Raw genomic sequence first — 24,621 nt, forward strand, 5'->3', positions numbered from 1 at the left:
CCCCCCTCCTGCCCCCGTCCCTCTCCGGTCCCTCTCCCGCGGCTGAGCTCCGGGAAGGCGGGAGGGCCCCTGGGGCGAGGCCGTGGGCCTGCTGAGCGGCCGTGGGCCTGCTGAGCGGCCGCGCACCGGGCTGCAGGTGCGGGTCCTGGAGCTGGAGAAGACGCTGGAGGTGGAGCGCGTGCGGCTGGGCGAGCTGCGGAAGCAGCACTACATGCTGGCCGGGGCCGTGGGGACGCCCGGTGCGGATGAGCCCGGCCGGCCCAGCGCTGCCCCCCGCGGTGGGACCTCCAAGAAGCCGCCCCTGGCCCAGAAGCCCAGCGTGGCCCCCAGGCAGGACCAGCAGGTGCGGGGAGTCAGTGCGGGTGGGGGGTGACAGCAGAGGGGCCCCAGGAGTGCTGTCCCGGCCTCTGCTCACTGGCCTGTGGGGCAGCGGGCCTTGGGGACGGTCAGAAGCCACTGACCAGTGGGGGCAGACACGCGGCCCCAGCAACGCAGGGAGCACGGCAGGTGCCAAGGGCTCGTGCCAGGGAAGGGGCAGGGGCCAAGGAGCGGCGGGGTGCCTGGGGCCCGGCGCAAGGCATGTCAGGCACTCCTGGCCATGGCCACCGAGCCCCCTCACCTTTGACTCCTGCAGCTTGACAAAAAGGATGGCAGCTACGCGGCTCCACTCGTCAACTACTAGCCACTACCACCCCCGCGCCCGAGGGGTCCAGCGGGGAGGCTGACGGCCAGGCCTGGGCCTCGTGGCTGAGGAGCCTCTGAGAAGGCCCAGCCCTCGCTGAGCGCAAGGGCTCAGGGCTGACCGGGGCTGACCGGAGCAGTTCTTCCCGGACGAGAGCCTAGTTACCTGCAACAGGAACTTCTCAGAGCAGCCAGGACCCAGCAGGCCTGAGCCACAGCTCTTCAGGAAATACACGGAGCATTTCTAATATTCTGAGTTAGATCTTTTGTGAGTTTGTGTGCAACACACCAGAAAGCAGGGCTACGGGAAGGGGTGTTTGTTTGGGCCGGGCCTCCCCTGCCCCTGGGACTCGTGGTCTGAGGTTAGAGGTGACTAGAACACAGTCTGTGCTGGCTGTTGGGGACATGGGGAAGACATCACCTGTTCGTGGCCTTCTTGGGACCTGGTGCGGCCTCAGGCAAAGCAGGATGCTCTTAGGTGGGCTGGGGGTAGCGCCCCTTTCTCCTTGGGCCTCGCTCTAGGGCGTCAGTGACCGTGAGCGCTGAGGACGAGACCCTTGCCTGGGAAGGGGGACAGGCCGGGTGCTGCCATCCTCCTGGAGTCTGTTCCTGCTGGAACCTGCGGTGACCCTCCTGCTTCCTGTTTTTCTTTCCCCTGGTCTGGCTGCCCCTCCCCATGCCCAGCCACCTCATTCCTCCCTTTGCCTCCCCATCCCTGGGAGGTTTCCAGCCCTCCCGCAGGCCTCTCCAACTTAGCCAGAAAAAGCCCAGAAACTAGGAGCTGCCTGCGCCCTCTTCGGATCAGATCAAAGGCACCTGGTGCTCCTGGGGCAGGGGGCAGCCCTCCGGGAGGGCTGAACGCGCTCTCCTCGAGCCCCCCGCCTCCTCCTGGGAAGAGGGAGGCCTGGCTGGAAGGAAGAATCTCGGCCTGGAGAGGAGCACAAGGCGGCAGCTCGATTCGCTTTGCGTGTAGTATTTCCTCGTGTTGAAGTGTCTGTCAGATCAGCAATAAACCGCACTTTGACTGTTGTCACCCCACAGTGAGAGGCTGCGCCTGCTTCTTCATTTCTCCAGGGCCAGTACGCTGGGGAGGGGAGGGACCCCCGTAGTTTCTGCAGGAAACAGTGGAACATGGGAGCCACAGAAAACCTTCCCGCTTCCGGTTCTGCCAAGAAGTGTCCGGCTCGTTTCCCGGGAGGTTTGTGACTCTGGGACGCTTGTTTGGGGAGTCTAAGGGCTCTTCTCTGAGAGGCCTCTGTTCCCAGCCAGAGGCCCCCTCGGGTCTTGATCCCCCTCCCCCAGCGCTGTTGGAAGCTCCGCCTCTTTCAGGGAGGGAGGGGTGAGGCCGATTCCTCAGTTACAAATCTTACCTGAAGGATTTCACCTGAATTTCACGCCTGAGCTTGGTGGTGACCCTGACCCCTGGCTGGACTTGACTGCAGTGGCCAAACCAGCCTTTACACTGGAGAACTTACCAGGCGTCTATGTTCCTGAGAGTGCAGCTAGCTGTGCCCACACCCACGTTCCCTGGAAGCACCCCGTGGCCGGCTGCCCTCAGCAACCGCACCCCTCCCCCAAGGTCACCAGCATTTGTGGATCCAAAGGACGGCGCAGGTCGGGGAGGAAAAGGGCACCTCATGTGGCTCCTGCCGTGTGGCAAGCACGCCACTCCCCCGCCTCGGTTTCCCGGAGGATGAAATGGGGCTGTGAGGGGGCGGGTGTGGTCAGGTGAGAAAGGGCTTTGAAAACTAGCCTCCGTGAACTGGAAGGGCAGTGAGAGGGAGCAGTGTCTGGTCCTTATTTGCAAGGAAAACAGCTTCGGCAAACAGACTAAAGCAGATGGTTCTCTCACCAAATCCAAACCAGTGAAGGCTGGTGTGAGCCGACTGCACCTAGGTCCTCAGTGAGCACACGTCGCGGTGGAGCCCCGCAGTGCGTGCAGCACCTACCAGTCCGGCTGAGGTCAGGCACTGGTCCTCCCTGGATGTCCCGTGAGCAAAGCAGCCCCGACGAGGGAGGAATCACACGTGGCTCTGTCCAGCCCAGCGCCCCCAAGGGGGGTGGACTGCAGATTTGGCTGTAAGCTTCCCAGCAGCCACTGGGAAAAGACAAAACTGTCAGTCACATTCTCATGAACAAAAAAGCAAGGCGATTTCTCAGGAAACGCTTCCCTCTTACAGGAAAGCCATAGCAGTGTCTCCTAGACACCCTCCCGGCACTGTGACACGAAGGCAATGGCATCTGTTTAGAGGACACAGCGATAGGGAAGCTTTCACGGGGCTGTTTCGTGCTCGTGTTCCACAAAGGCCCCAGCGGGCAGTGAGGTCCCTCCTCCCAGCCGCCAGCAGCGCATGACTTGGCCACGGGTCCCCTTTAAACACCTGTGGGCGAGTCTCAGAGCAGAATGCCGGCCACAGGATTGTATCATTTACTTGAAATCAGCAGAGAATGTTCTAAGTAGAGTTTCCATCAGCTGTGCAGCTGGCCTGTGGACAGAAGCCGGGGGGTGGGGGGTGGGGGTGGGGAACTGAGCCCAGGGGGCACCCTGAGTCCCCTGCTGAGGCCCTGGCAGGGCGGCTAAGACCCCAAAGACACCCCGACACAGGAGGAGCGCGCTTCCTTCTGCCTCTTTTGGTGCATATTTGAGATTCTCGGATCAAGACCAACCACCTCAGTGGCCTTTAGTTTTTGTAACTTCAGAGCCACACCAGTCAGCCTCGCTGTTGGAACGCTGACTGCTGATACTCTAGAACCAAACACGTCATGAGGGTCCCCAGGCAAATAAAGGACAGGGCCGTTATTAACAATTCTCTATTTATTAAAAGGGGTCTTAACAGCTTTACAAGCACAGTTCAGATGTGGCCCTGGAGACGGCAAGGCCAGCCTGGCGGCCCCTCCCCCACATCACCACCGAGCGCACACGTTTGGCTGCGCCCCTTGCAGGCGGCAGAGGTAAGGGCTGGTGGCACCACTCCCGAGAGACACAGGCGTTAACAGGCCCACCTGATTGGCAGGGCAGTAAATCGTCCTATACAGCTGTTCTCTTTAAAAACAATTACAATACAGCAGGAGTTCAAGTCCAGGAGTAGAAACGTACAGTAACTGAGGACAAAGGTTGGTGGCCTCGCCCAGGGCCTGCCGGGACAGACCCCATTTGAGCTCTGCCTGGATTCTGTCACCTGGGCAGCAGCCAGTTGGGGAGTCACAGGCCAGAGTCAGGAGTTCCACAACTGAGCACACGGGCCTTTTTTGGTCAACAGGTGGGCGGCAACGCTACCCCCAGCCCCGCCTGGGGCCCTGGGAATCCGGCACACGTGGCACATGCGGATGAGAACCCAGGGGGCAGGCACAGCCCGGGGTGTTGCCAGAGCATCGGAGATTGTTGGTACCTCCCTAACACTGAGGGGCAGGCTTTCTCCAGACTGAGCTGAGATGCTGCTGGCATCCCTCTGTCACACCCCTGCCCCAAGGCCCAGCCAGAGGCAGAGAATATTGGCTAAGGGCATTCTGGTTCAAGGCGGGTGGGCTTTTCTTCCACCTGCAACACAACAAGGAACGCAGACAAGCCCCTCCCGGAACGCAGAGCCGCCGGGGCAGCAGCGGCCGGTGACACCGCCCCAGCGCCTGTCCGGCCACTCCTGGCACCAGGTAAGCTAAGGCACAGCACGGGCCCCGCGGGGGCGACCATGCACTGCTTGCAAGAAAGGAAACTGCGTTCACTTCATCTGCACTCTCAACCTGCTCAGAACAGTATGTGCATTTTTCATAAAGTTTCCCTGAATGGTCTTATGAGTGTCAAAAAAGTTTTCTTTCCCAATATAAAACAGGAAAATCACACACATAGTAAAAATATTGGAGGAGTACTTCTTCATAGAGAGCCTCGGGCTGGCTCGAGGCGGAGGCAGAGGAGGAGCTGGGGCCGTCATCTGCTGTGCCAAGTTCAGCTCCCGGCCACCTCCTCACCCGCCGCAGCTCGCCCGGCCCCTGGACGTGGCAGGGGGCCGAGTGCAAACTCCGAGGGTGGCTTTGAAGCATCCAGGCTCGGGGGAGGGAGGGACTCTGAGGACTGCCCGCCCCACACGGGTTCAGGAAGCACCTTCCGGGCTGGCCCACCCGACCGGCCCCCACCAGAGGCCACGGTGGGCAGTGGGCTGGGACCCACAGAACTGTCTTGAAAATAAAGCAGAAATGATGAACCATGCTTATTAAATAAAGCTGCAACGGGAGGACCACGATCCTACGTGGGAACGGAGGCGGGGGGTGGGGGTGGGGGGGAGACGACGACTTTCCCCAAACTCACAAATTCAACGCCAGACTGAGGAATCATACCGAGAACACAAACCAGCGCGACCACGGGATGCCCGGCTGAGGCCCAGCGCACAACCGCCTAGGTGTCCACAACCAGGGTTCTACGTGTGCTTACCACTGACCTACGGCTCTACAACCAGATGGACGCCCTGGCCCGAGCACCAGAGCCCCTGGCAGAGCAGCCGGTGCTCACGGCCTCCATCTGCGTGCGCGCACCCGGCCAGCAGGCGCCGGCGAGGGAGTCTCACGGGGAGGACGAGGGCCGCTCACTGGAGGATGAAGCCTGGCTGGTGCGGAGGCAGCCGGGGCGGGGGTCTCTGGGGCAGCGCCGGCGGGTACGGTGGCAACACAAACTGCTGCAGGGAGAAGCCCTGCTGTGCGGGGAGGCCCCCGCGCGGGGGCAGCGGTGGGCACTGCGCCACTGGGTGCGGGGGTCCCTGTCCTGAGCTCAGGGCGGCGGCGAACGGCGTGGCTAAGCGTCCCGCAGGCACCAGGGGCGGTGGGGGAGGGATGCGCCGAGGCACTGCGGAGGGGGGCCCGCTGGCCTCCGGGGAGGGGTAGGGCAGGGGGGCAGTGGGCGCTGGCTCGGGCACCCTGGGGGGCAGCGGGGCCGGCGGCAGGCCCTGTGGAAGTCTCTGCCCCTTCAGCACCATCTCCTGGAGCTTCTCGATTTTAACCCTTCGCATGTGGGCCAGTTTCCGCTTGCTCTGATAGACATCAATGAAGGAGTCCAGGGGAAGCTCTCCATCGAGAAACTTCTCTGCCATGTTCTGGAGGAGCAGGAGAAACCCGGTTCACGGGGCAAGTCAGCCGTGAGGACACCCATCCCTTCCCTGTCCCCGGCCGCTACTGGTGCCCCACCCGGGCCGAGCGAGCGGGAAGAGAGGTGCTGGTCCCACCTGCCGGACAGGCAGCGGGCCCTGGGGAGAGCCCGCCTTAAGGTGAGGGGCCCGAGCTGCTAAGCCCCCGGCCGAGACCAGCGTTTCCCTCCCTCCACTGGCTGCACCCTGCCAGCCCCACACGGTCAGCAGGACAGAAACTCACTCGCACCAACGAGGGCCACCCCGCCCGACGGTTCCTCAGAGCACTCGGCCTAGTCCGGAGAGGCTACAACCACACAACTTTGGACCCTGACTCATTTCCTTACGGCTCAGCGAGGCTTAAGCCTCGGGTGCTCAGCTGGTCGTGCCCACAGGCTCTGCCCGGCCAGCTGACGCAGACGGGACGGGCGCCGATTCACAGTGTAGCGTGCACCCCTCACCTGAGGACCAGACCGCCCCCGCTGCCTCCCTGGCCCCCAGGCTGGCGCTCTCCCCAGCCCACCGGCTGGGCTGCCCACTCCGCGCAGCCGGCATGCCTGGCCCTGGGGGAACTGGGCCCAGGCACAGGTAACTGCCCTGGGGCGTCCCGCTGGGCTGGCTGGATTTACCTCGGTGTCCTCCTCGATCTTGGCCCCTTCCGCCTGCAGAAGTGCTAACAGGGTCTCCAAGGAAGCGCTGCTGGACTGTTTATCTGGAAGAAGCAGGAGGCACGAGAGCGTGAGGGGCACGGGCACACCCTCAGAAACCACCATGACCCCCGGCCCCTCAGGACGACACGCTCCCCCAGTCTCCTCCCCACTTCCCTTTCGAAGAAAGAGTGTACTTTCGCTGGACAGGCGACAGGAGGGTCACACCTACTGAGCTGACTTTCCAGGAAGCTGAGAGGAAAGGCCGTAACGGCAGCCGGCGTCACCCTCCCGCCTCACAATACAGGGGCGATTACTGAACGTGTGACCCAACCTTGCAACCTAACCCTGCAATTAACCCTATAATTTATTTCCTTTGGAGTTCTGAGTGATAATTTACATAAACACATAAAGTATACACATCTTAGGTGCACCACCTGAATTTTTACATATATATGTATATATGTATTTACATAGACAAACCCAACCACCATGACCCAGCCTGGGATACAGAGTGTTTGCAAAGGCTCCCCAGGCCACTCCCAGAGTGCCCTCCACTACCCAAGAGTCCTGCCTGCTTCTGAACTTCACACAAGTGGAACCACACAGTATGTGCTCTGTGCTGGCCTCTTCCGCTCAATACCATGTCTCCGAGACCATCCGTGTTGCTGCATGAACCGGCAGTTCATTTCTTTCCGCGCTTTGTGGCACTGAAAGTTGTGTAAGTGTCACAACCTACCCACCATTCTGTACATGGACACTTAGACTGTTTCCAAATTTGGCTCTCACAAGGCAAGCTATAACGAACATTCTTGTGTGCATCTTTTTTGTGTGTGTGTGTGTGGGGGGGGGGGTATGCGGGCCTCTCACTGTTGTGGCCTCTCCCATTGCGGAGCACAGGCTCCGGACATGCAGGCTCAGCGGCCGTGGCTCACAGGCCTAGCCGCTCCGCGGCATGTGGGATCTTCCCGGACCAGGTCACGAACCTGTGTCCCCTGCATCAGCAGGCGGACTCTCAACCACTACGCCACCAGGGAAGCCCGTTGTGTGCATCTTTTGATAGACATGAGTGAACGTTCGCTTCTGTTGGGGAGACACCCAGCAGTGGAACTGCTGAATCATAGAGCATGCCTACTTTTCACTGTAGCAGGTGCTAACAGCTTCTCCAATTCTCACTCCTCCCAGCAATGGAAGAACCGCGCATCCCCACCAGCACTGGTGTTGCCAGTCTTTTCACCTTTACTCATTCTGGTCGGGTGTGTTACAGTGCATTTTTACTGCAGTTACACAGATACAGGAATCATGGTATCGGACGTCACTGTACACTTCACTGAAGGGGGTGATTTTTTAACCTTCTCTCTCCTTTTTTTTTTTTTGGGCTGTGCCCCTCGGCTTGTGAGATCTTAGTTCTCTGATCAGGGATTGAACCCAGGGCCACGGCAGTGAAAGCACTGAGTCCTAACAACTGGACCACCAGGGAACTCCCCTTTTAACCTTCTCTTAATCTCAGTTTCCTTGAAAGCTACCCCCAATGCACTCAGGCTTCAACAATAGTCAATGCCTGCGTCACTTCATAATGGCTGCAAAGTAAAGTGTGACATTAAAATAAAGTATTCCAGTGATGAATATTTTTCAACATTAACTGTGAGGGCCTAACTTCAAGGATAAAGCATTCGTTGTATATCATAATTCAGAAAAATTGCCTTTTTTCTATACTGTTTGGAAGAGGTAGAGTCTTGTTTAAAAAGTAGTCAAGGGCTTCCCTGGTGGCGCAGTGGTTGAGAGTCCGCCTGCCGATGCAGGGGACGCGGGTTCGTGCCCCGATCCGGGAAGATCCCACATGCCGCGAAGCGGCTGGGCCCGTGAGCCATGGCCGCTGAGCCTGCGCGTCCGGAGCCTGTGCTCCGCAACGGGAGGCCACAACAGTGAGAGGTCCGCGTACCGCAAAAAAAAAAAAAAAGTAGTCAAGTCTATTCTTCTAAATTACTGACACAATCCTATATATAAACTATTTTTTCACAGCAGTAGTGACTGCCTTAATCTGAAATTGCCCCACAGTAACACTTCTTTCCTGGTTAGTGCAACAGCTTGGAAATGCAACCTTCCCTCAGCTCTTTATTCTTGAAAGATCACCCTAAAAGAGTTACCTAATTTGGTCTTTTTTATCTGATAGGCTTCAAAGAGCACCTGGAGTTCCTGGTATTTTTGGGTCAAACGTGCTTTCAGAGAGTCCAGCTGGGGCTGGTAGAGAAGGTTTCCTTCTGCCAGGCTCCGGTTGCTGGCCAGCGTCATTTCTTTGTTAAGCTGAACATTCTGCGTCTGCAAAGACCATACAGGGTGATGAGAACCAGCGTGTGAGCCCCGAGCCCCACCCCCGGGGCCACCGCAGCAGCTTCTGTTTGGCTGGGCAGCTGCCCCCACCCCAACGCCAGCCCCGATTTCTAGCTTGGACGCTGCTCCCGTTCTTAAAGAGCGAGACCACTTCCTCTCCTTCAGGCCTGCAGGACGGGCTTTGTCCCAGGACCTGCTGAAGCTTTTACCCCAGGAGCTGTGCTGTGACCGGAATTCCTTACCACTGCCATTGTGCTCTTAGGAGTGAACGGCTCTAAAGATTTAGAGCTAGAGTTTTCCAAAACGAGTTGCTGCTGTTCCAGAGAAGTGAAAGAATCACTTTTTATCAGAGGAGGGCCAGTTGGCATGGTGTCAATTCAGGCTTAGTCATCAGGCTTTGAGATCAAACGCGAGAGCCCGAGACCCTGGGAAGGAATCCACTCAGGGGCCCTGTTCTACTCTGTCCCTACGCCCAACACCAGCTCTTCACGTCTGAGCAGAGGCCTGAGCCTCCCCAGCTCCTGACCGCTGGTCCATCAGCACCGCTGATCCAAAGCTGGGGGCGGGGATTTATCTGCCCAACAGGGGTCCTGTGCTTCCGGGGGTGACAGGTCACGTGTGGGTGGAGAAGCCCGCCTGGACCTCAGGGGTGAGAGGGGTTAATGCGAGGTCTGAGACAAGGTGAGGAAGTCCTAATGAAACGTAACCAGAAGTACATTGAATAAAAAAGCAAAAATACCAACGTGTCTTACTTCTAGTTCAGCCCCCTTTCCACTTGCTGCTGAGGGGCTCCTCCACGGCCTGCAGCCACCTCGCTTTCTGGACTTGAAGTCTTATTTGCCCCCGTTTCTCTCCAAAGGTCTCCGTCAGCCCCACACCAGCCATCCTGCCCTCCCCTTGATATTTTCTACACCCCGCCCCACCCAGGCTATTTTCGCTGCTACTTCCTTCCTCTTGCTCGTCTGACTGTAGGTTCCTGGCCTTGCTGCCTCCGCTTCAACCCCTCCCCCTCCAGCCATACCCTTTGGCGCTAGCGCACAATTCCCAGCACGCGTGCACGCACACGCGCGCGCACACACACACGTGTGAGAACAAAGAAAGAGCCTTAGATGCAGGTCTCTAGCAGGAGGCCCTGACCACCGAGTGGGGGGCTCCTCTCCTCAGCAGACACACAGTCTGCATCTCTCGCACGGCCCACAGGGCAGGGCCCTCAAGATTAGGCTCAGGGTAAAGCAAAATTTAAGTTCAAACAGAAAATGAAGCCTCTAGCTCAATACTATCAAACTAGCACGGCGGAAACACTCTCCCCTCTCTCACTGCTGCTTTCAGCCAGCAAGGACTGTGAGGGCTGGAAGGACCTAGTTTAACTGGGCTCCTGGTCCTGCAGACTGTGGAGGGGTCCTGGGGGGCTCCCAGCACCGCCCCAAGCCCTACCCACAGCAGCTCGGCCTCCAGGTACATTGCATCCAGAGGTCCTGCAGAAGAGCCTTTCCTTCGATGAAGCCATTTAAGGGAACATGCAAGCCAACCAGTGCACAGCCACCCTGGAAAACAGCGCGGCAATTTCTTTTAAAACAAAACAGGTAACTACCTTACCATCCAGAAATTGTACACCTGGGCATTTATTCCAGAGAAATGAAAGTTTATGTTCACACAAAAGCCTGCACGTGAATGTTCAGAACGGCCTTCTGTGTAATCAAAAGCTTGAAGCCACCCAGGTGTCCTTCAGCAGGTGAACGGCTAAATGCAGTACTACACCCACACCGTGAGCAGAGCACAGACCTAAGGAAGAATGGGCTACTGAGACACGTGCAACTTGGATGGAGATCCAGGGGACAGGCTAAGCGAAAGAAACCCGCCCAGAGGGTCACAGCCTCCAAGATTCTGTGTATACAACATTCTTGAAAGGACAAAACTACAGAAATGGAGATGGATTCGTGGTTGGGGGTAGGGAAGTGACTGTACGAGGCGACAGGAAGGCTCCTTGTGGCCACGGTGCCCTGCTCTGACCATATCTGTGTCAAAATTCTGGCTTGGGAGTGGACTAGAATTTTGCAAGATGTTGTCAGTGGGGGAACCCGGGTGAAGGCTCCACAGGATCTCTGTGTTATTTCTTACAGCTGCATGTGAATCTACAATTATCTCAAAATTTAAACTTTAATTATAAATAAATAAGACAGACTATTGATGAGATCTTTTGCTCCGACTGGTCTCATCTGATGGACGGGAAGGGGCAGGTATTCAAGGCCACCGTCAGGACCCACTGCCCCGTGCATGCCATCATTCTGACTCAATCAGTTCTGTGTTCAATAAACACTTACCGAGCAACTGTGATTTGTCAGGCCCTGAGTGAGGCCCAGAGAACTGAGAGGAACAGGCACCCTCCTATTCTCAAACTGAGAATCAGCGAAAATGGAGCCGAACTCGTCAGGCCCTGACCTCTGAGCCCTGGGGTGACCTGGTCCTCACTCGCCCCGGCCCGGCAGTTCTGAGAACCAGCCAAGCTCTCCCTGAGCAGGCCCCCGGCTCCGCCTCACTGCCCGGTCCCAGCTGAGCGCCCTGTCCACAGAGGCCTCCCTGGCCATCCTCGCTAAGCCAGCAGCCGCCCTCTGTCACAGCACCTGTTTCCTTCCTGCCACCAATGGCAACCAGTGAGCACTACGTTTGTGCGCCCGCTCACTGTTACCCCCTTTGGGTATCCCGTCATCTGTGGTGTGCCAAACAGCCAGCACACAGCAGCCACTCAGCAAGGATCTGCGGAATCAATCAGAGAGGCCCTCTCAGCCCCTAAGAAGCCAGTCACTTGAGGCTGGATCTGGCAAGCTAGGTGGGTAACAAAACGCAGAGTCAAAAAGAAAAAAACCATGAGCTGTGCTTGCCAAGCAACAAATGCCCCAAATCCTTTATGCAACAGACGGGCTCCCGTAATAGAGGAACCCTTAGGGACTGTGGTGGAGGGTCTCACTCGTCCTGGATCTAAGGGCCATCCGATCAGGAGTTTCCCCAAGTCTTCAGCGCAGGCAGACCACAAGCACAGGGGTCCCGAGGGGCCACTGGAAAGGCATCGCGTGAGGGAAGTACACCATCCTAGCACCGCCAAGTGCCAGCCTACCACGGGGGTTCTCAGCATCAGCTGAACTACCTGAAGGCAAGGGGGCGCTGACAAGTTCCCCAGGCCCAGACCAGCCCCAGATGAGCCCAATTGTCTAGGAGGGGACCCAGGCCTAGAGAGTGTCTTCAAAGCCCCCAGGTGATCCTTGCCTCACAGTTCCACCCTAAAATATATCTACGAATAAAGTTTATTCTCCTGGGGTCCAAGTCAGGTCAGAATCACTTCTCCTACAACATGTCATGCGCCAAATGCAGAGGCAAAATAAAATTCCAACCAATGCAGACGACCGTCACGCTGGCTGTGCTCTTTCTATCCCCAGGTGCTCAGATGTTTTTACAAGACTATCAGGAAATTCTCAGTGGCCACCCAGGGCACACCCGCACCCTCTCCAGGTGGACAGTGGAGACAGTGGTGGCGGGAGCGGTGGCCAGGGCGTAGGCTGAAGTGGGGAAAAGCCTCTGATAAAGCTCTTCCAGCACAAGCATCGGTGCCCAAACACGCCTTTGATGCTGCATTAGAGAAAGACCTTCCTCCCCAACATTCCTTTTCATCATCCCAGTTGAGGAAAACTGGGAGGAAGCAGCCAAACTTGTTCTGTCGTTTGCAAAGGACTCGGGGGGACCCTGCACACCACACTCAGCAAGGCCTAAGTGGCAGCCACCCTGGATGACGTGCAGTCTGACTCTCCAGCCCCCATCCTCCTGATCCAAGGACCCGTGCGAGAGGAGGCCGCGTGCGGAGCCATACGCCCTGAAATTGAAAACTGGGTCCCAGCCTCTTGATGGTTTCTCATGATTCTTTTTCTTAACCACAGAGAAATCTTTTCAGGAAATAAACTGTGGTAATGAAACATTTTTATAAATGTTCTCAGTTTCACTTCAGTTTCCTTTTCTGTTCAAAATCAAAGAAAACTGAGACGTGTGACAGCACCATTTACAGTAAGATCCATTTATACAGTGACTTCTGCCCATCTGTCCATCCGTGAGCAGGGTTGTCTCAATGGATGGTCACCCAAAGCTAACAGCAACCTCTCAGTGGTGCGACTTTTTTTTTTACTTTCCTCTTTCTACTTGTGTATAGTGTTTGAATCATTTATAATAAGCATGTATAAATTTATAGAAAGTAATTATGTTTTAATTTAAAAAAAAAACCTGTTAGGTATTAGTAGAACCAGAAGGGCAGAGGCTCTAGGGAGATAAGCTGCCTTTGTTTACAACAAACAAAAAACCAAGGTCTTTTACATATACTGGTCCAGGCAGAGTGGGAGGCTTACATCACTGTATGACATTTTCACAGAATGTACATTCTACCTCAAATGCACAGGTCATTATTTGGGTTGGGGGAGTGTGGAAGAAAATAAAGTTGGTGAGGAGGAAAACAGACATAAACTCCCCTCTGCATGACACACGCAGTGGTTACAATTGAGAGGCACTCGGGGCCAGGACGGGGGCCTGCCTGCGCCCCACTGTCCAGAGCTGGGTCAAGGTTTGGGTCTGCAGTGGATGTTTTCCAAACCAGATGCTTCCACAATGTGAAGTTCTGATTTAAGCTGGCCTGTCTGCCCCTTCAACTATAATTATAACTGTGCCTTCCTATAAACACTACAATGGGCAAATCTGCCTATGTTTCCAAGCTAAATCTTTTATGGGAAAATACTCAGAGTAGTCCCTTACTCCCCCTTTACACTATAATATAATCCTTATCATAACAAAGTAAATGACATTATTGGATTATGTGAGCAAATTTCAACAAAATAGATGGAAATTCTTGATCGTACTGAAGTTCTTTAAATGCTCAAAACCCAGTAAGGACACGGGAACTAAGATAAAAACACAGGTTTGGAGGATGTCCCTGGCAGTCCAGTGGTTAAGACTCTGCGCTTCCATTGCAGGGGGCACAGGTTCGATCCCAGCTCAGGGAACTAGATCCCCGAATGCCACGAGATGCAGCCCAAAAACAAAACAAACCAAAAAAACACGGGTTTGCCCTCTCACCTACTGCGATGCTAAGAGGCCTAGTATTTGTACAAAGTAAAGGATCCCATTTTATTTAACAAGTAAACATTCCGTCTGGTAGATAAAACACTCCTCACCAACAACTTTGCTCGAGCCCCTGCGTATAAAGCCCCTCCTCAAGGCCCTGCCCTGGCTGTGGCTCTGGGCCTTTTTCGACTCCGAGAGCCGCACGGAAAGCTACACACGCTCTCACTCCCTGATCGCCGGGTGCTCTCTGAGGCACAATTCACCGCTCCATCCATCCCTGTAAGTGTTCAGCTCGAAGCTGAACTGCACCAGCCCTGAGGGGTCTACACCCACATCTCCTTGTAAAGAACACCTTTACTAAACGCCCCTCGACTCCCCCAAGCTGAGCGCCCCCTGTTGCGCCAGAGACCCAACTGATATAACTGAACTGGCTTTCCTTCAGCACACAGTGACATCTGAGCTCTTTTTCGTGGCCTCACAGAGCACACCCCTGGTTTTACTCCGTATTGTAGTTCACGGTGCTTGTCCGTTCATCAGTTTATTCATTCATCCAAAAAAGGATTTTCTGAGGCACCGTTACGCGCTGACCCTGGGCAGGGCTGGCGATGGACACAGGGGCGAACGAGGCAGGCTGGACCCTGCCCTCGCGGAGTGCCCCTCGACTGAAGACAAATTAAACAAAGTCACACCAACAGCTATCACTGTATCACAATGGCGTTTTAACTCTCCTGCGAGAGTGACGGCTGCTTGTAGTGGGCTGAATAGTGGCTCCCCAAAAGAAATGTCCACATTCTAATCCCTGGAACCTGGGAATGTGACCTTATCTGGGGAAAGACTCTTTGCAGATGTAATTAAGTTAAAGAAGACAAAGGTCATCCTAGATTACCTGGGTCGTCCTAAATCCAATGGCAAGTAGGTTTATACAAGACACACAGAGGAGAACACATAGAGGAGAAAGTCATGTGAAGACAGAGGCAGGGAATGGAGTGATACGGTCACAAGCCAAGGAGGCCAGCAGCACCAGAAGCTGGAAGAGGCAAGCAACGGATTCTCTCCTAGAGTCTGTGGAGGGAGCATGGACACCCCTGATTTAGGACTTCTGGTCCCCCGGATTGTGAGAGAATAAATTTGTCTCGTTTTAAGCCACCAAGTTGTGTAATGTGTTACGGCATCCAGAGGACTTAATCCAGGGCTGGAATCTTCCACCTCTCCTTGAGATCCACTCTCCATCCTGCTCTGTGCCCCAGGGGCCAACTGGCTGAATCACATCCACCACTTAGGCCCCTTGCCTTCTGGTTCTAGCTGGATTCAGCGATGGGGACTGAGGGTGGGACGAGAGTGAAATGAGGAGGGGGTTCTCTGGGTCCCCTTCCTCTGGGGTCGCTGTAGGTGACCAAACCCCCCACCCCAATCAAAAGCAGCCCCCTCTCTCGTTCTCCACACCCAGCTCCATCCCTCAGGCCTGAGGCTGAGAAGTGCACACCTGTGGCCCGTTCTGCACCAGCCCTGGGGGGCTCTGAGTGCCCTGTCTCACCAAAGGCCTGACTGACAGAACTGGAATGGCTTTTCCCAGGAAATACAACGACGTCTGAGTTCACGCTCACCCTTCTGATGAGAACATCAGGCCCCTTAAGAGGAAAACTGAGCCCTGTTCACTCCCCGATACCCAGAACCCAGCACAGCACCCAGGCCAACACACGCCTGCTGCTAAGTCTGTGTCCACCTCAATCCGGAGGACTCCTGATTGCTGGGCCTCAGGCCACACCTGCCAGTTGTTAAAACCTTGCTAAGCTGCTCTGAAGATTAGCTTCTTTGAATGTTTATAATAAACTTTTAAACAGTAACATCACAGATGGATGCTCGTTATTACAACCAACCAGGTGAAACTATCTGCACCCCTACTTTACCACAGGAGTGATCACAGTTTGGAAAAAAAGTATAAAGGGAAAAAATTAAGATTATGACAGTGATTGCTCTAAAGCGAAACTACTCATTACCGCGTAGACATCAGACATGCAACACACATGTGGAGACTCATTAGAGGCGGGTAGAATGTGGGAGTAATGTTTATGATTGTGATGGCCTGGAAGCCACAATACTTTACACATCTTTTTTTTTTTTTTAAGTCACTCATGAACTCCAGCACCTAGACTATGTATGGCTCATAACAGCCACCGCAACGTGCTCCAACACAGCGGCTTGCGCGTTTCATTCATTCATTCAAGAAATACTTAAGAAGCACCATTACGTGCCAGGCTCTGGGGGAACAACAACCAGAACACAGTCTGTCCTCCTGAGCATATATCTCCGCGTCAAGACCGCCACGGAGACGGGCGGTGTTCAGCTCACAGGGCCTAACTCCAGAGGGCGCCATTCACCCTGTGCTGCAGGCTGTAGCCCTGACTGCATCTGCTATTCCAAGAAAAGGCTCAGGGGAGGAGGACACATGTATATGTACGGCTGAGTCCCTCTGCTGTACACCTGAAATTATCAACATTGTTAATCAGCTATACCCAATATAAAAAGTTTAAAAAGAAAGGTTCAGGGGAAAAAAAAAATCAAATAGATGCGAACTTAAAGATTTAAGTAAGACAACTTACTGGTGGCGACGTGACAGCTTCACTCTCGCCAGCACCTGACACAGTTCAACAATATCTGTGAACATTTCTTGAGTTCTCACCGCGTGCTTGGCACTGTGCCACCGTCCCTTCACGCATTATATCTCCTTAATCCTCTCAGCGAGGGTGAGACAGATTTGTCCCCATTTTACTCAGGAAGAAGGAAATGCAATCTTAGGGAGGTTTAAGAGATCACCAAAGTCACAAGTGTCAGGAAGTAACTCCAGAGGTATGACATTAAGAGTTAGGGCATTCTGTCTCCAGGTGTGTTTTCTACAGGATTACACCACGAATTATGCCACAGAACCTACCCTACTACAGTCTACCACCACTTCTCTATTTTCAAGTTCCAGTAATCACCTAAATTTCATTTCTATTTATGCCTCTCATTTACCCTTTTATTAGGATATTTCAAACACAAAGCAAAAGCAGAGGTAAGTATAATGAATCCCCGTGCGCCCTTCTCCCAGGTTCAGCCATTAGCGACATTTGCCAGTCTTGTTTCTTCTATACACCCCACTTTTGGGGGGGAAGTATTTTAAAGCAAATCTCGGCATAATATCATTTCACCCATAAAAACTTTAATATGTATCTTTAATGGGCAAGAACTTCATAACTTTAACTACAATGCTGTAACTACACTTACTAAAAATTCTTTAATTTCATCTTTTGTATGTATTGGCTTGAATTCCTCTGAGCATTCTGCCTCATCTGTTTGAGTACTGGAAATAATTTACACAGGGAAAGCAGGATGAATGTTTGATTTCGCCACCCCTCCACTTTTAAAGCCAACTTTTAGAAGATTGAGTTAGTGCTCAAGCAACCTCCAAAAACGACCAATAAGCTTTTTCTGGAGGTGTCATTATTAAGTAACAGATTTTTAATCAGCTGTAGTCATTAATCTTCCTAATGCTCAAACTGTCCGTGGCCAGTGGGAGACACTTTGAGCTGGCTCTCAGGCTGACATACCCCAGAGGTTTGACAGCTGCCCTGCTCTCTGGTAAAACAAGATGTCCCAGACCAATCTGTACCTTTGCTGCCCCTAACTCAGGTGGGGCCTCCTCAAAGAAACACTGGTTCCTTTTGGTGGGAAATTCATTTTGATTTTGATACTTTCCTCTCCAAATAAAATTAAATAGAAAGTTATATATAATACAAAGATACAGAATGAAAGAAATCTTAGCCTTTTACTTTCCACTAGAGAAGTTCAGGTTGCATTCAGACTTTAAACATAGCAGGCTTATGGATTAGGTGATAAAAAGGCTGGCACGCATTCAGCCAGGTTAACCTCGTTTCCTTTTGTTGTGCTACACCTGATCTAGTTCACCAATTAATTTTACAGTAGATTTCACCAAAGTCACATGCAATTTGAGTTTGGGCTTTAATACTAAAGGTTAGGTTATCAGAAAACCCAAATTCATCTTCCATTCAGTGAAAAGACCTTCCCAGTGATGCACTCATTTCACCAGTCTTCCATTTGAAGGCGGGCTTTCAGGTGGAGCCTGTAATCCAAGCCTATAATATCCCAGAGGTGACCTGTAAACACAACCCAGTGTGGCTTGATTCAATCCAAATGTTCCCTGAGTTTCTATGAGAAAACTTAACAGTTGCTGAGTTGGACTGTTTAACATGTTAAAAAAATTAAGGATATGAAAATACAAAAAATCCAGTGAAAGAACTGTAGAACATCATGAAACTGTTCTAAAATACGACAATCTCGTGGGCTGTGCGAAACCATCTCCAAGGCTACAGCCTACTCGGGAAAGTAAATTTGCCAGCTGCTTATCAAACGTTCCACTGAAACAACCACTCAACAGAACATATTAGATTAATAAAGACTGCTACTTCTGATCGTAGATATCAAAATCCTTCTTGTTGAGAGAAACTTGCTGTCCTCAGAAAGTAGCAGACACTCGACCAATCCCTTCCATATGGAGCTGACTCCATCTTAAAAATTAGTATGTTATTCACCGTAAGTGCAACTGACCACAGGAAATGCAAAAAGCTAGGCTTGAAAATAAACGGACTCGCCCCAGGGAAGAAGTGGTCTCAGCTACACAGGATTTGATTGTTTTCTACTTCTGGCAGGCACAACATACCAGGGTGTTCCGTTGTATTTTTTTTTTTTTTTCCTAGAAGACGTATTTCCTAATATTCAGTGCGGGGGGAGGGGGGGGAGAGAAAAAAACAAGATCTGTCCCACTTCCTGGACTTGTGTGGATAGTGGTGTGGATAATAAATGTTACCTTCCTAGTATCACTTGCCTTGTAACTCCTGGGGACTCTGCGTGGAAGAAGGGATGAGGAGCAGAAGGCAGGATGGGGCCCAAACTGAACACGATGTCACCTGCCTCTGTCCCTCATCTCCTAAAAGCAAGGGGCTTGTCACACCTGGCCCCAGCCTAGTCCTACAGAATCAGAATCTCACAGCAGGTGAGCCAGGACACAGAGAAGCCCTCACTTCATATAATCAGAACCAGTCAGCTGCTGGTTAACTGAGCAGTTTGGTTAAAGCAGTAACTCACTAAACACATAGAATTTTAAAGACCTATCCATTTTTTTCATTTAAAGCAAAGGTCCTTTCTTAGAGAAAGGGTCCACTAGCTCGATTTCCAGAAGTTCTTTGCCTAGACCACACCCTCTCATGTGGGGAACCTGAAGACACTGGACAAGCAAGATGAGAGCAGAATCCTTCTGGAATATTAGCAAGCTTTTTTTCCCTAGTGAATCACCTTATAGTAACTCTTTCCAAAGCACTCAGCTTACAGTTTTCACTCTCTCTTTTCACGCACGGTTCCTCGGTTGCCATAGTACTTAATGAAATCATGTAATTACTGTAACAAAATCAGAATGAGGGACTTCCCTGGTGGCGCAGTGGTTAAGAATCTGCCTGCCAATGCAGGGGACATGGGTTCGAGCCCCGGTCTGGGAAGATCCCACATGCCGCGGAGCACCTTAGCCTGTATGCCACAACTACTGAGCCTGTGCTCTAGAGCCCGTCAGCCACAACTACTGAGCCCGTGCGCCACAACTACTAAAGCCCGCACGCCTAGAGCCCGTGCTCCACAACAAGAGAAGCCATCGCAACAAGAAGCCTGCACACCACGACGAAGAGTAGCCCCCACCCACTGCAACTAGAGAAAGCTTGCAGGCAGCAATGAAGACCCAACGCAGCCATAAATAAATTAAATAAATTTCAAAAATTAAAAAAATATATATCAGAATGAACAGGTCTGAGAGAAAACACACTTGACTCTCGGTAATCACGCAACTGTGGCGTGGGAGCAGAAATGCCCGGGCATCTAATCATGATTGGCGGGGGTGGGGGGGGGAAGCATCAATCGTTATATTTGATGAAGGGCATGGAGAATGCCAATTACTGGAACACTTTAGTTAAGTAGAGGGAGGTCAATTAATAGCTTCCACCGTAATTTAAAAATCCAGATCCCTCCCCCCCTCCCCAAAAGAAAGCAGCCTACGGAAGACAGAATTTCTAAACTTTGCTTTTCTTATTAGTAGTTGCTTGCCAAGACAACCAACCAAAGCGTTCACTTGTTTAGTGAGAGCTTTGGGGTTTTCCCCTCTTCACCACAAACTACAAGAAAAGCATGTATGAGAATTTTCTGGGAGAGTCTTTACACAGGTGCAGATAAGAAAATGCCCATCCAGGTAGATCCCAGATGTATATCAAGACAACATCTTTTGACAATTTTGCTTTTACATTTAAAATACATCATGACATGAACTTTCCAACACCTGACTCAAGAATTCAGTTTGATAAAAGTTTACTCTCACATGACTGAAATTATTCATCTTCTATTCAGTATGAGAAAATGCTATTCTAATAACGAGATTTTTTTTTTTTTAGTCTGTGGGTAGAGAAAGGGATTAGTCAAAGGAGAATGAGTTACTCTAAATTATTCTACTTAAATTTCACAACAAAAAAACTGCAATTATAAGTGATGTAGGGAATAAGATGTTCTAACTAAAATAATTGCCTAGATACTTAAGACTGACTCATTTTCAAAAAAATTAAGTGTTGATATTTTAACAGATTTATGCTCAAAGATGTTAACCGCAATATAATTTATGAAAGCCAAAAAACCCAGTACCTAAATATCCAGTAATAAAGGACTAGTCACATAAATTGTGGCATACCCACATGATAAAATACCATAAGCCACTAAAAATCATGTCATGTAAGGATCTTCTGACAAAAAATAAGAAAATGCCCAGAGCATAAATTTAGATTAAAAACAAGTCAAAAACTCTACATGCAGAATGATCCTAGTGGTAGAAAACACGTAAAGAAAATGTATAAAATGTTCAACAGTGCTTATCTGAGCGGTGGTATTACATGTGATTATATTTTTCTTCTTTACAGTTGTATTTTTAAATTTTTCTATAATAAACATGTTAAAAATGTCATTTTTTAAAGGTTTGATCAATTGGGATCAGAAATCTTAAATCTTTTTTTTTAAGAAATCTTAAATATACTTCCTTGCTTTATTTTTTTTAAACTAATTAATTTATTTATTTTTGGCTGCACTGAGTCTTCATTGCTGTGTACAGGCTTTCTCTAGTTGCGGTGCCTGGGCTTCTAATTGCTGTGGCTTCTCTTGTTGCGGAGCATAGGCTCTAGGTGCGCAGGCATGTGGGATCTTCCCAGACCAGGGCTCAAACCCGCGTCCCCTGCATTGGCAGGCGGATTCTTAACCACTGCATCACCAGGGAAGTCTCTTTCCTTGCCTTCTTAAACAGAGTACATGAAAGCACAAAGGACAGCCTCTGATGAGACAGAATCATCAATATCAAGTAACTACAGTGGGTCTATGATAAACCAATATCGCTGGGCCATGGAAGCAGATGGATACATTTATGTCCTTAAATAAGCATTTGCCCAAGTGTGCCCCAGGGAACCTAGCCCCACCAGACTGAGTTCTGCGATGGAGTAAGTGTGGGAAATACTACAACACACACTAGCTGTAAGAACCAAACCAAACAAAGCAAAGCAAAACAAAACCCCTCTTATTTCGGCAGATTCCCCAGATTTCTTGCCCACAGAGCCCTCTTTCTGTAATCGCCATTAACAATCCCAGAATTAGGGAAGCACTACCTACCCTAAACCAGCCTCAGCCACTTCATTCACAGCCGCCACAGCGTCACTTACTGGCATTTATCATGGTCACGCACTGTGTTCCACAGTTTACAAACATTATCTTATTTAATCCTCCAAAGTCTCATAAGGACGGTATTTTAATTCTCCCCTTTTAAAGATGAGGAAACCAATATTTAGAAAGGTTAATCCGTGTCCGAAGTCTTCTAACAACCCAAATCCTATGCTTAACATTTTTTGTGCAGCTTCATTTATTTCTGGATGGTGTAATTGGCTCTATTAGTTTTTCCCTACACCCTTTAAAAAATCTGCCACTGACAGATTAGCCATTGGACCAAGCATGTTGTTATCTGAATTGCGTGCAAAGCAAGACTCAGCAGGCTGTGCAATGAGTCCGGTGTAAGCCTCCGAGTCAAAGGGTCTGGCTGCCTGAAAATCTTTTTTCTCAATCCTCTTTCAGCTTCTAACTGATCTCCCCGCTTTCTGGTCTTACCCCCTCAAATCCATCCTCTCCTGGCTGCCTGAATCATCTACATAAATCGCCAAGTATGACTACACCACTCCCTGGTTTAAAATCCCCCCGTGGCTCCCTCTGACTGGAGAGTGAAGCCCAAGCTTTCTCAGGAAACATGGGGCTGTCTGGTTTCTGCCCGCCTCTCCGGCCTCGTTCCCCCCACGCCCTGCCCTGGCCCCCCAGCAAGGCCTGCAGTACTCCTGTACACAATCTCTGCTTCTTTCCTCTGTGCCTCTGTTCATGCAGCCCAGCCCCATGCCTGGAAGCCCTTCTCCCTCATTACCTGGTTAACTCACCCTTCCAATCATAGCTCATGAGTCATCTCCTCCAGGAAACATTCCCAAGGATCTCCCTGAGCCCTGCAAAGGTTCACCACGTCTCCCTCCCGCTAGGGCGTGTCCTCACGCATACACTGAAACTGGCTTTTGCATGCCTGCGAGATCCTAAAAGATGAAAACTCTGTGGCTGAGCGGTTTCACACCCCGTGCCCCACACCCCGCGCCCCACACGCAAGGTGTTCCATCAAGGTTGAGTAAATGAATAAACTTACCCTACCTCAGCTGTGCTCACATTAATGAAAGCCGCTGTCCGATGGCAAACACCAATTAGCACTTACTGTCCCTCTGCCAACCTCAGCCCTGGGCTATGGGTATGAATATAACCTCAAGGTGCCATTAGCTAACCTTGGAGATAATGTTTCTTTCAAATCAAGCCTTTTATTAACTATGACACTGCTTGTAATATAACAACTATTCAAACATCCGCTCTTCACATGCACTCTTTGGTACAATGAACAACGTTGCTCACAATTCCATGAGAAATGCGCTGAGAAGCTTTCCCCGACGTACTGCAAGGTGACCTACTGACAACAAAGCTACATCTACTGCTCTGTTTTCACTCTTCCCTATGAAGTAACTCTACAAAGAACTCTCCTCTGTCTTTGTACCACCGGGTAAGATGGTTTTCCTGAATAATGATGGGATGTGAAAACCCCACACAGCTGAGGAAGGAAATAAACCAGCTGGAACTCTTGCCCCGGCATGTTCTGAGCCTCAGCGATCACATCTGTGAGCCGCGGCTGACGCACAGGTCGTTAGAGACACCCCTGCACTGCTACCTGGCATGATCCCCACAGCAACATTCCGCTACAAATACTGTGATAAAAGCCAAATCTACAATGAGGCTGGCTTAGCTCAAGAGCACCTCAATTCTGCACATGACAATGAGGCTCAACCAGTGCAGCCTGTCTCTGGGTTCCTCCTGACTAATCTGTACGGTACAGGCACTGCAACAGGATGTCAACTTGCCTGTAAAGTCGAGTCATCGGACCCGTGTCCTTCCATAGCACCTCTTTCCTTCTCCCAACCCAATTACTCCTCATGGCCTTTCAAACTTCTATATTCTCCTTGACTTCAACAAGTGCTTGGACGAAGTCAGCCCCCGAATTTGTATGTCTAAGCAAAGCATCCCCCTGAGCTCCAGAACTGCACTCAGCTGCCTGCCGGACGATGTCACATAACTGCCCTGATTGTCCCCCACACCCAGGCTACCACGGTCTCAAGGACCACCCCCCCTTCCCTCCTCCAGCCTCGCTCTGGCCCACCCTCTCACTTCCACTCAAAGCCCAGCTACCTCCACTCACTCAGCAGCACTAACTGGGCACATCCTGTGTGCCAGGCATGTGCTAGGTGCCAAAGACACAAAGATAAACGTGATAAAATGGAACCCCCAGGCCAGTCGGGGACACAGGGAAGCAAGGGACTTACAAAATGTGTCTCAAATTCCACTGAGGAAGCATACCAAGAGGCTAAGGGACCGTGTGTCTGGGACTGAGGAGGGGGGAGAACATTTGGAAGGCAAAGCTGATGGGGTCCCTGGGTGGGCAGGGGAGGGGGAGAGACAGCTCCACAAGGGCACCATGGTGTGAACGGGTCCAACCAGCTGGTCTGCATCTCCCCTCCCAGAACTCTAGCTCAAATCCTAACCTCTTCTCACCTGCCCTTCCGTTTCCACCTCTGACCTGGTCTTCCTGAACCTCGCCATATCAATCCAGCCCCTGCTGCCAAAATATTCTTCCTAAGGTGCTCTTCTGATCGCACTGCTGCTCTGCTCCAAAGAGTCACAGAAACTCAGTGCTGCCACAGGAACCGCCATTGAGCTCTCACCTGGCTCTCCGCCTCGCCAGCCTTATTTCCTATCACTTCCCTTCGCACTAGCAAATCTGATCTGGTAACTCAACGAGTCCTAAAACCTGTCCCGTGCTTTCCTGCTCAGTGCCGTGCTCAGGCTGTCACTCCTTCGTGGGCCCCCACTTTTGTCAAAATACTACTCAGAGAAATAAATACCTAATTCAAGACAGTGGCTCCCTGGCGGGTGGGGAATCACGTTGCGGACGGAGCACAGAGGGCTCTTCTCTGGCTTGGTCGTGTTTTCTTCCAAAGCCGCTTGCAGGTACACAGATGTTTCTTGTATCATTCTACACCCTCGTATAGGAATTACTGTATTTGATCATT

At 51.7% G+C, this 24,621-nt stretch overlaps 2 protein-coding genes across 10 annotated transcripts in view; one reads left to right on the forward strand and one right to left on the reverse strand.

Annotated features, from left to right (window-relative positions):
* The window catches only part of LOC115855216 (huntingtin-interacting protein 1-related protein), a 73,111-nt gene extending 71,390 nt beyond the window's left edge, over positions 1-1,721 (forward strand). For all 9 annotated transcript variants that reach the window (XM_060310965.1, XM_070047027.1, XM_060310968.2 and 6 more), the window contains 2 exons: positions 137-343; positions 635-1,721. In XM_060310965.1, the coding sequence (XP_060166948.1) occupies positions 137-343; positions 635-682 (255 nt within the window). In that variant the 3' untranslated portion in view covers positions 683-1,721. The remainder of the gene's footprint in view (positions 1-136; positions 344-634) is intronic.
* The window catches only part of VPS37B (VPS37B subunit of ESCRT-I), a 29,838-nt gene continuing 5,236 nt past the window's right edge, over positions 20-24,621 (reverse strand). The window contains exons 2-4 of the mRNA XM_030860167.2: positions 8,584-8,755; positions 6,419-6,501; positions 20-5,759 (exon numbers count right to left, since the gene is read on the reverse strand). Of these exons, the coding sequence (XP_030716027.1) occupies positions 5,256-5,759; positions 6,419-6,501; positions 8,584-8,755 (759 nt within the window). The 3' untranslated portion in view covers positions 20-5,255. The remainder of the gene's footprint in view (positions 5,760-6,418; positions 6,502-8,583; positions 8,756-24,621) is intronic.

This window comes from Globicephala melas, chromosome 13, assembly GCF_963455315.2.
Source record: "Globicephala melas chromosome 13, mGloMel1.2, whole genome shotgun sequence".
NCBI classification, from domain to species: domain Eukaryota; kingdom Metazoa; phylum Chordata; class Mammalia; order Artiodactyla; family Delphinidae; genus Globicephala; species Globicephala melas.